The 16,596-nt window shown below is 38.9% G+C and overlaps 1 protein-coding gene across 2 annotated transcripts; it reads right to left on the minus strand.

The window, feature by feature from the left end:
- Positions 1–288: 288 nt before the first annotated feature.
- Positions 289–16,541, minus strand: fbxo8 (F-box protein 8). 2 transcript variants are annotated; one of them, XM_068726650.1, is made up of 8 exons: positions 16,225–16,541; positions 14,490–14,592; positions 12,528–12,611; positions 10,948–11,092; positions 10,346–10,472; positions 9,987–10,105; positions 9,511–9,707; positions 289–3,257 (listed from the first exon to the last, which is right to left on the minus strand). In XM_068726650.1, the coding sequence occupies exons 2-8, from the start codon at positions 14,590–14,592 to the stop codon at positions 3,070–3,072; spliced, it is 963 nt and encodes a 320-aa protein (XP_068582751.1). In that variant the 5' UTR covers positions 16,225–16,541; the 3' UTR covers positions 289–3,069. The 2 variants fall into 2 exon arrangements, with proteins under 2 accessions (XP_068582751.1, XP_068582752.1); XM_068726651.1 differs by lacking the exon at positions 16,225–16,541 and adding an exon at positions 15,711–15,797.
- Positions 16,542–16,596: the final 55 nt, after the last annotated feature.

Consider the following 16,596-nt stretch of genomic DNA (forward strand, 5'->3'; position numbering starts at 1 on the left):
TATTGACATGGAATCGTCCTCCCAGCATCAGTTTTGATACCTTATATATTCCTTTGTGTTTTATTAAAACGATAGAAAGCAGAGAATCTTGAAATGTCTGTAATCAAGCTTTACTGTGAGCTATCACCATCATCTAGTGAGGAAGAAGAGCCAGATCAATCACTGAACTAAATGTGCATCACTCAGTGATACAATGAGTGGTGAATGATTACTGTGTAAGAACTGACTCTCTATTTCTACCTTTTCGACCGTCGAGCTGTAGAACTGCAGGTGGTTGAAATGTGTCAGTAAAATCAAACCCAGATTTAATGATTCAGATAATTGAAACAATTTCTCAGTACATTTTGTCAGTCATAAAGTCTTCTGGTAACCACAAAGAAAGAAAAACACACAACAGGAAGTGCATTTTCTTCATAATTTAAAGAAAACAATGAGGTTATAGCTCTAAATCAGAGATAAATCAGCAATAAAGAATCGTCAACACTATTAATGTTGAGAGTTTAGCCACGGTGAGAATTTACAATCCAATGAAGAGGCTCTTATTATACAGAATTTACCTAGAAAACAAATGAATACATGTTGGTTGGTATTGCAGCTAGCTTTCTAGGTCGGGATATAGAACCTTGATCTAAAAAACTGCTTCATGTTGTCATTCTGTTGGTTCCTATGGTTACATTCAGTGACACCTAACTGTTGCGGCTACATACTAGCTGCTGGGACTCGAAGCCACTGGCACAGAGTGACTATTATGCTGCATTCAGGTCTGATGGGCACCATTGTTGAACTGATTTAATTTTTATGAAAATGTCATTGTGTCATCAATACGTCTTGATCAAAGTATTTTGTACAATTCCATTTCTCCAGATTGGCTTTCACACACTAATACCACTGTAGCGTCAGACGCCACATCTTCTCACCTCTATATGCTCCAGCTTCCACTATTTCAAAGAAATCCATTGAAAACAACTCGCACATATTCCTGCACTGACAAATGTAATCCATCATTTCACATTACACATATACAGTATATGTGCCCATTACTTTACCACGCTACTAATTGTGGTGATAAATAAGAGTATTTTCTCTTTTTTCATTTGTCACTTCTGGAAGAATCACACTTTTTTTGACAGCTGTAGTGGTTGAGGTGTTTTACAGTCATTATAAAACTACATGTCTAATGTAAATTGATGGATTGTGCCTATGCCATGGCAGCAATAACTTTATCGCTGTGGTAATTAGGGGGATGAATGTGTGCATTGTGCAAAATATGAAATTCTAGCAGGATTATTCTGAAAACACACGAACTTCATGAACCTCATACAATTTACTGCACAGGCTTCAGCCAGTGATATTGTCCTTCTGTGACAATTCAAGAGTCAGAATGGTTTACTTCACTTAACATCGTCTTTCTCTCCACTGGACTTCAGCCATTTCCTTGATGATGAAGCCAGAAATAGAGCCAGGTCCATCACAAACCCGACTTCCCAAATACTACAGTATCTACCATCCTCATAAAGCAGCGTAACAGAGCAGCTGCTGTGCTCTATCTGCTGCACAAGAAGCATGTCACCTCCAAAAGCAAAGCACTGTGATTACAAATGCCCCTAATGTAATGTGTGAGTAACCACTTTAATACATTCAATTTTAATCATAATCTGGACAAAAGCTCACACGAAATATTAGCTAGTCGGTTCCTACAACACTGAAAATACTATATGTCACTTTGCTTTTACCTACATGTGCGACGATCAGAATTATTATGAAACCATCCATTTTAATGAATGCAGTGTTTAGGATTTACATGTACATTTCTCATACTTGGAATTTTCTCTTTAAAATTCAGGAGTGGACCCGTCATTGGAGTCATAAACAGATAGTGTGACTTTCTCCACAGCGGAAGAAAGCGCTCATCTGATTTATTAGTCATACATTTCTTAATCTGAATGAATTTGGAGTTTTAATATGAGACCGAAATTAAATAGACTAAGACGAACTCATACACATAACCAACGCTGCAGCCAGGATAATTGGTCAACCAACACACAACCTCGCAGAGCTTAACAATAAGCATTGCTAGCATTCTAACCTCAACAGAGCAGGAAATCACACACCCACTCAATCACCAGCTTACCCTCCTTTCCTCTGGGTGCAGGTACAGAGCACTGAGGTGTAGATGGACTCGTGTTGGGTAAAGCCTGATCCCTGCAGCCATGCAATAAACAACAGGCCTCGCTGAATAGACCTGAGTATGTCCTGTTGTCTGTCATTGTAAGTTGGTACTGTTGAGCTGTTGTAGGTACGTGCTGTGGAGAGAAATTTACCCTTTCGGACGAGAAAGTCCAAAGTTTAAAGTCTTTGTGCAGTTTGGTGAATTGGAACACATACAAGCAAACCTCAAATGAAAAACATAAGAGAGATTAAGGATAGGAATAAGACAGTTTTCTTGCATGAAAGTGTGTAAGATGAAAAAAAAAAGAAAAAGAAATTCAGTATTAGCCACAGAAAAACAGATCTAGTCACTTAGACATTCTGGTTATTACCACTTGACAATGCATCAAGGTCATTTGATTTGCCGAATAGCTCTAATGTTATTGGAAATGCTACTTGATATATTAGTGAGTGGAATTAGCGTCCCCTGTGTCACTTGTCCCACTGGTGAACGTGAAGCCGCTGTCCAAGTGGAAAACAGCAGCACTGTCCCGGGATCTGTGAGGGCTGTGCTCCTCCTCCTCCACCATCAGTAGTCGCCATCCGTCAGTGCAGTATCAGAGCTCGTCTTCATTGTGCCACAAAAGGGCTGAAAAGGTTAAAAGCCTCCTTTGCAGTGACACGGTTTGAAAGACTGATGTTTCACACCTTTGATTAAAATCAAATAAGCACAGTCTCCCTCACAGTGCAGTGGTGAATTTCATTCCATTTTCTATCCTTTATCGTAAGATTTATTGGTTGTTGTGAAAATTGTTAAAATCCATTTCCACAGTGTTCCATACTTTCATGTACAGCAACCCAATCACCGGTTCCGATTCTTCAGTGCAGTGTGAGGATCTCTGGGACATCTGGTAGGTGGAGCTACGCGGCCACATGGCCAATCAGGTATATGTTGTCGTAGAGGTGGCCTACAAAGTCATCCGAGACGTTATGTGCCGCTCGGCGAGTGTTCCTGATAAACTCCCTCTTGGACATTTTGTTTTTGACGTGGGGGCTGGTCAGGTCGATGGACAGCAGGATCAGACTGTAGCACAGCACATACACCGCATCTGCAGAGATGATAGAGGTTGTTTTTGTTTCTCGCCAGCTTTCACGCAAACTCAGGAGACTGAGGCTCTAAAGAGAACAGGTCATTTCTGTAGTGTTCACACTGAGAACTCAAAGTCCCACTAGAGTCCCATAAAGGCTGAAGTTTCACTGGTCAGATAGAGAGACTACCCTGTCATGGATTTCAAGCATGTTTAATAAAGTCAGGACCTGAGCCTCACCTCACCGTAAACCAAAATATTACTGAAGGAAGAGCCACAATAAAAGGGGGAGAAAAGGGGCAGTAAAACCAACAAGATTTATCAAATGACGTCCTAACATGATGAATAAGACACATACATCTATACTGTGCTACTTATAAACTGCTCTCTAAGGAGTGAAGGGGTAGAACAGCAGTGAAATGAAAGAGATGACTTGAGAAAGGCAGCCATCCATCCATCTCCAGCCTTGGGCTCGAAACCATTTCACTAATCCTACTAATCATTTGAGAAGGTCCAAAGAGTTAACAGTAACTTAGTCAGGGATTGGTTTCTGTACAGTCTGCTGACATTAGCCTAGCCCTCAATTGGTAGATGCACGGTCCAGTGACAATACTGAAGCCAGGGATTACTTGAAAATAAAACCTTGATGGTTTCCCCCTCATTTTGTGGTTGGGCCAATGAGTCAGAATTAACTTCAAAATTATTTCTTCTGTCTGAGTTTTTGGCCCTCTGACTTCAGGGTTAAAACATAGTGACGTCCAGTTATGGTCAGGGTAGGTTGCTATTAATAATCCAAAGAGGACGTTTCTGAATATTCCGATGACCCTCTGACCTCTCTTGTAACATAAAATCAAAATTCTGACCCAAACACCAGAAATATAAATCAAATCACTCTTTCGAATAGACTGAATGTATTTATGTTCTCCAGAGGATAAAGCCTCTTTCATTTGGGACAGTCCATGAGCTTTCCTCTAGCGCCACCTTCAGGTCAAAGTGTCACTGTACACAACTGTGATGACAGTTTGTTTACACGGTTGTGTACAAATGGATTGCTTTAGCTTACCACAGATGTACTGTGTCTGAATACATCTTGGCCACTAAGTAACAAGAAATTGCAGGATAGAAAAGCCAAAAGCCTGTGCAATGTAACATAGATCCATTCCGCCCAATTCAAAATAATAGTTCTTTGGTGTGACAATGGTTACGAGGCTAAGTGGAAGGAGATGGAAAATGAATGCAAAGGTATCCCAGTACAAGCAATGATCGCAGACCACAAATTAATGTTAACTTATCGTGCCCATCTGAACCCCATTGTCTCATTTACCCTGCACACCTGGTTTGATGTTATAAAGCAATTCAATTTGTGGACCCAGTTAAGAAAACTCAGATGGCTTGCATATGACACAGAATTTAAACCAAATTGTATAGATTCTAGATTCAGGCCCTGGACCAACCAAGGTATTACTGCTTTCTGCACAATAACGGAGAAAAACACATCACACAGTTTTCAGATATTGAAGGAAAAATACAATTTAGAAAAGTATGATTTTTTCAGATCATACTTTTTTTAACCCTATTTACAGTTACGGCAGTACTTTATAAAATAAATTAGGAAACATGGGGTAACTATGGAACCTAATGAAATAATTAACGAATAACAATTAATAGTATGGGCATACAATGGCAGCTCCAAATCAGTAATTTCAAAACTTTACCAGGGGATTACAAAGGGCAGAGGAACTACCAAAACATATATCAAGGAGAGATGGGAGAAAGAACTAGAAGATAAAATACCCAGTCAGCAATGGGAGAATATGGGAGAATATGTGTGAAACCGCGTTTTCTACTTCCTGTTCTATGTATCGGCGTGAATTTGGCTGGAAGAACCTTGTTTGTTTCTTTACTACTCCTAAAATGAAGACATACTTAACCACAATAAACCATACATGCTGGAGAAATTGTGGGGAGGGGAGTGCAAACCACCACCCTATCTTCTGGTGCTGCCCCAAGATTCAAACATTCTGGCAAAACATTTGGAGAATTATGCATATTCTTGGCCAGCAGATCCTATTCACATGCAAGTCACTTTATTTGGGTGATCTACCAGAAGGAATAACAGGAAAAGACAGGTACCTCCTGAAAATATTAACGGTGGCAGCAAAAAAAGCAATTACTCGAAAGTGGCTACAAAACGACCCACCCTCAGTAGAAAATTGGACTGAAATCATTAAAGAACTTCACGATATGGAAAGGCTAACTTTCCCTAAGAAAAGACGCATATATAGCAAGATGGACAAAATGGACCAAATATTTGTCAGAACAAGGAAATTGGCTGGTGACTTGCCCTCCCTAACCTCACACAGGTTTTTTTACTCTGTTTAGTGTTGATGCTCATCATCTCTTAAGATGACAAGTACTCTCTTCAAACAGGATGCTACTCCATGTGTAATATATTTTTTGATATCTGTCGTTGGGCTGAATTTATGGTTGACACGAGTGTCGAACAACGTTGTTGGTGTGTTCCATGGTTGTTTTGATGTATTTCTTTTCTCTTATTTATTATTGATGTTTAATTTGTTTTCTTCCTGGTCTTTCTTTGCCATTTGCATGGTTTGTTTTTATTTATTTTTCTGTTTGTTTGGGATTGGTTTTGGTTAAAATAAAATATTTAAGTATAAAAAAGTTTAACATAGAAAGTGTCAACAGTTAGCGATAACACATTTATTTTAAAACTCTAAAATGTAAAATGTCAGCAGCAAATATCTTGGTCAAAATTTCTAATCTAAATAAATGTTTCTGTTTTCAGTTAGGCTTTACATAAGATATTAAATACTTGTCCTGGCATGAAACATTTCATGTGTGTACATTTTGAAGATAAATCCTCCCTTGACCTGGAAAATGTCCACTACAACACAACATCATTCACAATCTGATTACAATGAAACTTACTATACATGCTTCCTAGATCACAATCCTTTGTGGTTAATGCATGGCATTTCCTTTTTTGTTACTCTTTGGCCACCTTATCAAGACTGTCTAATTGACATGAAATCAATCTTCTGCCATCCTCACATCAACATTTCTATTTTACAGTAAATAGACTTTGAGATCATAGAGATTTGTCAAGATGTTGCTGCACTGTTTACACAGAGTTACCTGTTCCTTTATTATCTCTGGTTGTATTACATAGTGGACAAGGATTGCTTTATGAAAGACGCAACATAGCTCAGACTCAGTCATTTCTGTCCATGGCTGCACACAGATCCTGTTACACACATTTGTCTAAACCAGACTTGATTGTAACATGTTGTTGTCAGGCCTGCTGCATACTAGTACTAAAAGTCCTCAAGTGGTTCAGAATGCTGCAGCTACAATTTGACCTAAAACTAGACATTTGACCACATTACACCAATCTTAGCTTCCCTACCTCTGTCAGATCAGTCTTTAAGGTGCTTCTGAAGACTTACAACATTCTAAATAGACATGCACCATCATACCTGCATGAAGTCCTTTAAGCTTATATTTGTCCCTGTTTCCGGAGTTAAAAAGCAGACATCAGACAGTCCAGCTCAGTAAATTTGAATTCAAACTCATAACTCATCTTGTCTCTTTTGCACTTTCAATTCATTGCTTAACGGGCCAGTGAATATCATTTCTATGTTAACTATGTTTTATTATTGTATAATCATCTGAAACTAAGAATCGTTGTGTTTTCGTTAGCTTAGAATGAGCTTTTCATATCTACAGTGCTGTGAAAAAGTATTTGCCTCCTTCCTGGTTTCTTATTTTTTTGCATATTTGTCACACTTAAATGTTTCAGATCATCAAACAAATTTTAATATTAGACAAAGATAACCTGAGTAAATACAAAATGCAGTTTTTAAATGATGATTTAATTTATTAAGGGAGAAAAGCTATCCAAACCGACTTGGCCCTATGTGAAAAAGTAATTGCCCCCTAAACCTAATAACTGGTTTTGTCACCCTTGGCGGCAACAATTGCAATCCAGCGTTTGCGATAACTGACAATGAGTCTTTCACATCGCTGTGGAAGAATTTTGGCCCACTCTTCTTTACAGAATTGTTTTAATTCAGCCACATTGGATGGTTTTCGATCAGAAACGGCTTGTTTAAGCTCATGCTACAGCATCTCAATCACATTTAAGTCCAGACTTTGACTAGGCCACTCCAAAACCTTAATTTTGCTTTTTTTGAGCCATTCAGAGGTGGACTTGCTGGTGTGTTTCGGATCATTGTCCTGCTGCATAACCAAAGTGCACTTGAGTTTGAGGTCACGAACTGATGGCTCCACATTCTCTTTCAGGATTTTCTGGTAGAGAGCAGAATTCATGGTTCCGTAAATTATGGCAAGTTGTCCAGGTCCTGCAGTTGCAAAGCAGCCTCAGACCATAACACTACCACCACCATGTCTGACTGTTGGTATGATGTTGTTTTTATGAAATGCTGTGTCAGTTTTACGCCAGATGTAACGGGACGCACACCTTCCAAAAAGTTCAACTTTTGTCTCGTCAGTCCACAGAATATTTGCCCAAAAGTCTTGGGGATCATCAAGATGTTTTTTGGCAAATGTGAGATGACCCTTTGTGTTCTTTTTGGTCAGCAGTGGCTTTCGCCTTAGAACTGTCCCATAGATGCTATTTCTGCCCAGTCTGTTTCTTATTGTTGAATCATGAACACTGACCTTAACTGAGGCGAGTGAGGCCTGCAGTTCTTCAGATGTTGTTCTGGGGTCTTTCCGGACTGATACATGGCTATTACTTTGTTTCTCATCTGTTCTTGAATTTCTTTACATGATGAGCATGATGATGAGCATGATGTGTTGCTTTTTGAGATCTTTTAGCCTACTTCACTTTGTCAGACAGGTTCTATTTAAGTGACTTCTTGATTCAACAGGTCTGGCAGTAATCAGGCCTGGGTGTGGCTAGTGAAATTGAACTCAGCTTTCCAAAAAATCACATTTGATTCATGATTTATCAAGGGGGGCAATTACTTTTTCACATAGGGCCAAGTAGGTTTGGATAGCTTTTCTCCCTTAATAAAAGAAATCATCATTTGAAAACTGCATATTGTATTTACTCGGGTTATCTTTGTCTAATATTAAAATTTGTTTGATGATCTGAAACATTTAAGTGTAACAAATATGCAAAAAAATAAGAAACCCGGAAGGAGGCAAATACTTTTTCACAGCACTGTACATAGGGAGCAGGTCCTCTTCACGGAGTCAGCCATGTTGCATCGTCATGTTTCTACAGAAGCCCTGAATGGAAAAACCAAACACTGATTCTGGAGCGGCCCTTTTGTGTTTTTACGTTACCTTGTTTGCCACCGCAGCACTCCGATATGCTTGTGAACCTGTGGTAACATGAGACGCAGAGTGCAAAAAGTAGGCACAATCAGCCACCGTTGCGCCTAAAGTATGTTTATTATGGTAAGGATGGCCTCTGAGCGAGGCAAACGGCCATACCATGGTTTTGCACTCAGTGGCTGACGTTACTGCAGTCTTGGAAAGAGAGCAGCGAGCGGAAGTGTATATCTGTTGGTTGCACTGTGCAACCTCACCACTAGATGTCACTAGATCCTACACACTGGACCTTCAATGATTGATTTCTTCAGATATGTACCTGCTACCATTAGGCTCATGGTGGATCTTATCAGTCTCACTGAACCTGAATTTGGTGCTAAATTTGCCTATTTGCTATGTAAAGATATAGTGGCTTAATGTCTACCTGAGGAGAGAATGAAGTCGCTCTTCCTCTGTGTGTGGTTTACTCATCTTTTTTCCCTTCGGTGTGAATGGTGTGCTTGAATTTTGCCTCTAGTGTGTTTCTGCTTTCTGTCCTCCTTTTATGTCTCCATGGTGGACAGGAGGCCTTGTGGCTCAAGTTCTATCTGCTTGGCACCTGAACTTGGTTGACTTCATCCCGGATCATATTCTTCACACATGTTTACAATCAATCTATAATTTTGTCATCCTGATTTCCCATATTGTAAGTTTGCTATATTGACTAAAGTTAAACGATCATCAAATAGTAACAATCGCAAGAAATTATCTTTGTGAAGACACTTTTGTTGTTTGCTATGAAGCACAGTTTCCTAAGTCCGCCAAAGACCCATAACTATAACTATTGTGTAAGTATTTAATTATTACCAATAAGCATAGGACCTACAAGCCCTTATAGTTAATATACAGTATGTGTTCAGTATTTATGTCTGTGTGTGTGTGTGTGTGTGTGTGTGTGTGTGTGTGTACTAACCAGGATTGAGGCCCAGCTCTCGGACAAGGACAGGGTTACAGGTACAAAATCTGTGGCTGAACTTGGTGATGAGGGTCTCCAAATACTCTCCTCTCTCCTCTGGTGCGTGGATGTGTCTGAAGAAGTCCCGCAGAGCGTTGGGAAGGAACTGGTTGCTGAAGTTATGGAGGGTCACCAACTCGTCCAGGACGTCCCGCCTGCACATCCATAGACACAAATACACACCAAATGGCATGATGGGACATTTTTATTGGTACACAGGTAATGAAAGTTACTGAATTATCAGATTTGGAATTCTTATTTCACGGACAAGGGGCACCAATAATGTATATTTAATATCATAGCAGACACATTAGATAACCAGAAAAAGAATAAACTAAAATCATACATCTAATTATTTTAGGGCATCGTTTCAGACTTTCTTAAGGCAACACAGAAGAATCATTTCTGGGTATTCTGTGTGGTTCTGCGTTAACCTCTCATCCAGGTAAATCCTCAGCATCTTCCAGTGGAGCCGTCTGGTGTAGAAGATGAACTTAGCCAGCTCTGTTGGATGATCCACTAGTATACCTTTAGACATGAAATAATTGATGCCCTACACAAACACACACACACACACACACACACACACACACACACGAGAGATAGAGAGAGAGAGAGAGAGAGAGAGAGACAGACAGACAGACACACACACACACACACACACACTTTGATGATGTCATCATTCTGAGCCTCTGATGTTTCACTTTTCTCTCACTTCAACTTCAAATACATAATTTTGTCGTGATATCACTGTCCCACACACCGACACACTGCAGAAGTTGTCATGTGTTACCTCCTGTGCATTAGCATTGAATGTCAGGCAGCCTTCATCTAGTTGTAAGTACAGTCTTCTATATGAGAAACCAGCAGGTAGTCTTCTGTTGTAGATGGAGCAGTGTCCCCATGTGGACTTACACAGCCTGATGGATCGACACATGTGGGTTAAAGGATAGAAACGAATAAAAAACAACATAATATAACTTTACTGCATACATGTGGTGAAAAACAAAAAGCTGTCTGGTAAGTTGACAGAAAACAACTGACAAAGACAGCAGTTGACGAAACAAGTTTTTACTACCTTGAACTTTCTCCTCAAAGTCTCTCTGTCATCATTTATTTGTATGTCAGTGTAGCAGAGATCACACAATGCAGTTCAGAGATAGACGCTATTCATTTAAAGTACTGTCAACAAACCCTTAAATTTGGTGGCCAAAGTATATTTTTGGTTAGCCAAAAAACTTCAGCCTTCCTTAACTGTGACACTTCAATAAATGAAGACATTAACAGAATGGAAATACATACTAATCTGTTTAAACTGAAAACTCAGTGTCTTAGCTGTGAGCCCTCGTTTCCCTTAACCTGTCTTTAGACAGGTAATCTTATTGAGACACGCACCCTTGCCATAGATATTCGTCGTTTCCCAGGTCCTGCCACACACAGCCAGCCAGGCACAGGTCAGTAGCATTCAGGTATGACAGGATGGTGATGCCTAATTCGGGTGGCAACATCTCCAAATCTATAAAACCATGTTGTTCCTTACCTACAGTAACAGAGAAAAAGGAGGAGGAAGGCAGAAATAGAAAACAGGTCAGTCAACTTTTTTTTACACGTCCAGCTCCCTCGTCTCGAAGTCAACAGGTTTTATGAATGGGTTTTTGGTGAGATGCCTGGTCTGTCTTCAACACAAGCTTAAGAGATTTTAACGTTTTGTTCTATGACATAAAATACGTCAGTAAATATCCCACTCCAAAATTGTGAAGCTTTTACGTGTCTTAAAAAAGGCAGTTGCTAACAAGTGGCTAAATGAGACTACAGAGGTGGTTGGGGACATTAAAAGTCATCACGCCGAACACAGAAAGTCATCTACTCACTAGTCAGCCTCTACAGCCTCATTGTGTGTATACTCACACTTATGTGACCGTGGTGTAGTTTGTTTATAGCATAACATTATCTTGTGAACAAAACGTCTAAGTATTGACAACATTTGTCTGCCACAGAGTTTATTTTCTACAATAATCCAAAACGCAATGGAAAAATCCCATTGGCTGTTTGTTGAGAAAACGAGTGCAATGCTAACTTCCGGATTGGCCCACAAAAATACTTTATCCCTGCAGCTATTGCTGTTAGAGGACAGTAATATTCCATTTCCCAACCCTAAAATTAATTAAAGAGCAGTGCAGAGCTTTTCACAAATAAAAAGGATAGAAGGAGGTAAGACAAGCGCTCAAAGAGATTGACTGCTTTGTTGCCTCATGACGTCTGTTGAACACACCGCAAAAATAAGCAGCTCTCTCTCATTGGCTGCCTTAAAACTCCAACCCATTTCACAGTTGTAAATGTAAACAGTCCAGATGTGTTCCAGTTTAGTTCCTGTTGCAGTGTATGTGAATGACATAAACTGACAGGAAGTAGACCTGGTCCCATTGAAACACTCTATTCAATATGTGGACGGACACATTGCAAAAAGTACAGGTGATGGTTGGCCACTCATGGCCCATATCATACTGAAAAATAAGAATGGAGACTCCTGTCCTGTACCTTGGTGGAAATGTTGAGTTTGGTTTAGATTTAATCTCATTTATCAACCACAGCAAGAGTAGAAATATTGCTTGCACTAAACTTGCATTCCATAAGACTAAGATCCTTTTAGCACTTTTTCAAGCCTAATCCTAATGTACTAACTGGTGTTAAAGCCCTTAAGTCACCTCAATGAAGTCAAATGAAGGCAGCAAAAATGCATGAATCTTGTTGGATTATCTATCTCTGTTTGGAATATATCATCCTGTACGTGATTCAATGGAAGTGATGGCTTCTTCTGTAGGTGGGCAACCAATCCCTGTTATTTCTAACTATGCTGACTGTATGCACACATCATCATCAATAATGGAAAGAAGAGGGGCAACCAAAGATCAGTGAAAACATTCAAAATACATAATAAGAGCGAGCGTTAGTAGCTAGAATGTGTGTGTTCGTACCTCCCATGCGTGTTCTCAGCAGATGATAGATGTCGGGGCCATAACACGGCTGAGGAGCTCTTTTTTGGGGACCTCCATCTCTCCCTAAAAGAAGATACATTCATGTTTCTACTTTTTTTAATTCCATCACTTTCATGACTTGCTTACTGCTATTTAGCATGACAAAGAAGCGGGAGACTATCCCAACATGCATTTTGGTTTAAGACTGACCAGACACACTGAGTTTTTGTCATCACTTAACTTGATCTACCTTATGGACCATCCCGACCCCTTAGGTCGTCTGGGACCGGTCTACTTTCTGTTCAGTCAGAACTAAACACGGAGAAGCAGCGATCAGCTTTTATGCTCCACAAATCTGGAACAAATTCCCAGAAAGCTGCAGGTCTGCAGAGACCCTCAGCTCCTTTAAATCAAGATTGAAGACTTTTATGTTTGCTGCTGCCTTTAATTGAATCACATTCAAGGATATTAATCAATTTCCTCCATTTCTGCATTTTACTACTGTATTTTATTTCTTAAACTGTACTGCAACTTTTATTCTATTTTTCAATGACTGTTTTTAATGTTTCAATCAATGTTCCTTATGTTTTTAATGTTTTTATGTGAAGCACTTTGAATTGCCTTGTTGTTGAAATGTGCTATACAAATAAACTTGCCTTGCCTTGCCTTGATTAATAGATAAATTCAGTCTGATTTATTAGTATCTTTGGCGCTTTTTTATTCTTATAGTTTTGTTAATAATATGTTCATAAAGTATGGTTTTACTGGTGTCTTTCTTCACAATGTACAGTATTTACTTTCAGTTTATTGTATAAATTGTAAAACCCTGAATATTTGACACTCATTATAGTGTATATGTATGAAATGAGGTGCTCGTTGAATTTCAGATGAATGAAATTAGTGATTAAGTTCAAACTTGTTTTTTGCTCTACTCGCCTCCTTTGAGTAAAACGTTTGCATTTTTGCCAACATGGAACATTACTTACTGTAAGCCACTACAAGAGATTAAACTTGTGAAGACTTTTGTTTGCAAAATCCTAGGAGCATAGCAACAAGAAAGAGACACATTGCTAGGGGCAAAACAATTACAAGAAAAACAGCTTTGAGAAACACCAAAGAATGACAGGTGGGGTCAGATTTATAGCAGACAAAAGGATGAAAGTATTGTAATCCTGGAAACAGAAAACTATTAAGAGTAAGGCTGATGGAGACCAAGCTAATGAAGAGGATGCAACTCTGTAACACTAACCACTGATGAAAACCACTTGTTATTGCTAGTTGTTAATTGGATAATACAGTGATAGATAAACATCCAGTGTATTTTTATCCACTTCATTGAAAGAATTACTCTCACTTTTGGCAGTAAACTGAAGCTTTATGCGACATGACATGGTGCATGTCATTTTCAGTTCATTCTGTTATTTTCTCTGAACAGCAATGATTCTGCAATGGGTGGAAGCTGCACAGATTGAGTTAGATTTATTTCATCGTCAATTTACTGTGTTGTTTTTTTTTAAATGTCTTAAGAACTTTTATAAAGGTACACAATGACCTCTGACTATGATTTACCTGCCCTTTTTATTTTTTTGTGTCTCGTGGAATTACTGAAGGAACACACCGACTGTGATTATATTTTTGACAAATAACACAATATTTAGTTTCAAAAAGTCTAGTCAAACAATTAAATAAATCTATATTCTTTATTTTATTAACATTAGAAGTACATAACATAAACAGGAAAAAATAATGATATTTTTAAGTTGGTGCTTGCTGTGCTAATATTGAGTTGAAAGTTTATTTATATGGACTGAAACCCAGAACCTTAAATAAATATATAAATAAACCTTAATAACAAACTCATATTGTGTCAGAAATTAAACACAACCTTTGTGATAGCAGCAGTCACACACAAACTTTAAAATCATCAGCCAAAAGTAATTAGTTAAGAAATGTGAGGATTACCTTGGTCTTGTCCTCCACCTCCTCGGTCAGCCAGTCGATCTGCAAGCTCTTCCTGAAGCTGCAGCTGTTGTCTGGGAGGCAGCCTCCACAGTGCTTGACCCATCTATATGGCAGCACAGTAACACAGTACAAGCAAGTCACTTGGATAATGATATAATATAATAATATGCTGTAAAACAGCTGACCCACGTGTATGGTAATAAGTGACACACTGTGCCTGCACACTCGTTCTCATTTATACCTCACAGGAGAGGTACTGCTCATGATCAAAGGGTATACTGTGAGCAGCACATTGGACAACTGCTTGTACAGCAGTATGTTTACATGCAATAATCTGCTCACATTTGTGATGATGTACTTCAATATCCCATTTATGTATTGTGCATAAACAATATGTTGGTTACATACATCTGACTAAACTAGTTGTGGTTTTCCAAAAGTCAACATCTTATCCATGTGTATGTCAGTGAGTTACTAGTTAGGCAGGAAAACAATTAATATAACCTGTTATGATCTTCCATTACTGGCAACCTAATAGAGCAGGCAACTCCACAAGACAGTGTGAAAATCAGTTCAGGAAAAAAAGTCCACAAACACTTTGATTGAAGATGATCACAAATAAGATACGACTCACTCATATAAGAATACCATATGCCAACTGTACTTCAAACAACATGTACTAACCACTGGGCAGAATGGGTCTCAGATTGTTATAATACATTGTCTTGTATTTTATCATTTCGACTATCAACTAGTGAATAAAATAATTCACCACTAGTTTTATACAACAATCTGGTGTTTACAATGGGAATGATATAATGTGTTATTATCATTTCCTCTGGTTAATTTGTTCGCACTGCTTGTCTTTCGTGTTAAAGCTTATGTGCTGCTGAAAAACACTAAACACTGGTAAAACCAGACTGTTCCATTTAAGTCTCAACTATTGCATAGGAATTCTTAGCACTGTACAGTGTTCGATAGACTCAATCATGTCTATGATAGTATCTTCTTCAATAAAATACAGCTACCATTCAACAAAGTCAGATTATATTTGAGTCAGCTACAGTTATTTTACAATTCAATGCATAATGTTCTACAATTGCTTATTCACTTCATTATACTATAAAAAAAAAATCAATAAACGAAGTGATAATGTATGAGGGCATGCTGTATATTGCATTCTATAGTTTCCATTATTAGGCAACATTTCAGAGCTCTTACAATTAAGAATGCATGTAACCCTTCTGACACATCATCAGCATATACTTAGAGCATTGTCACAACTCTGTGCTGATGAACTTCAGAATAGAAACAAAGCAGAAATGCACTGCCGGCCGGTCCTTCTTCCGTAACTGCCCACACTTCTTTCCACTCAGCCTGTCTAACGTCAGCTGTGTTGCATAAACAAATCCATTACACTGTTGTAAACATCAACGTTGGAAGTTCGAGTTAGCAAGGTAGTCTGACCTTCATTCCCGCCTTCCCGTCTATATCATTGGTCACACATATCACAACAGCGTTCAAAATGGAACGTCATTGGCTGAATTAGCTTTCACTCACAATCAGATCTTACAAATCCCCGAGTTAGCTTACAAAGCTAGTTTAAATTGACGAAGACTGCCGACCCAAACTGATTGATTTTGCTTCACTATTAAAGGACGTTAGCCCTATTTCTTTTTCAAGCATGGTGCAATATTTCCTAATGAGTACGATACAGTAACCCTGAAGTACTTACCTGAGTTTAGTAATTCCTCTGACAACCCGACCTGCACACAAGTACAGCTGGAAATACGGTGTCCTTGCTATCCAACGTATCCAGTTGTCATGTCACTTAGCAAAGTACAATTAAAAATAGAGCAGTTGCTCCCGTGCTCAGGAGGAACCTTTCATGTCGTTGTTCTACCACTACCATCCTCTGTTTTCTCACTCCTCCTGTGCCCTCTGCCGGTCATCACAGAAACTGATGAACTGAAGGAAAATTAAGACTTTTACAGTGAGTCAACATCATTCGTTTTCTTTGTGAATACGCGCTGCCTATGACAAATTAATAAACTAACCTCAACGGGAAAAAGGAGAGAACAGTGTGCGTACAGTTTACGTCACTGAC

Source organism: Cebidichthys violaceus, unplaced genomic scaffold, assembly GCF_023349555.1.
Source record: "Cebidichthys violaceus isolate CVI_PGR_0920_01 unplaced genomic scaffold, fCebVio1.0.p SCAF_4, whole genome shotgun sequence".
Lineage (NCBI taxonomy): Eukaryota > Metazoa > Chordata > Actinopteri > Perciformes > Stichaeidae > Cebidichthys > Cebidichthys violaceus.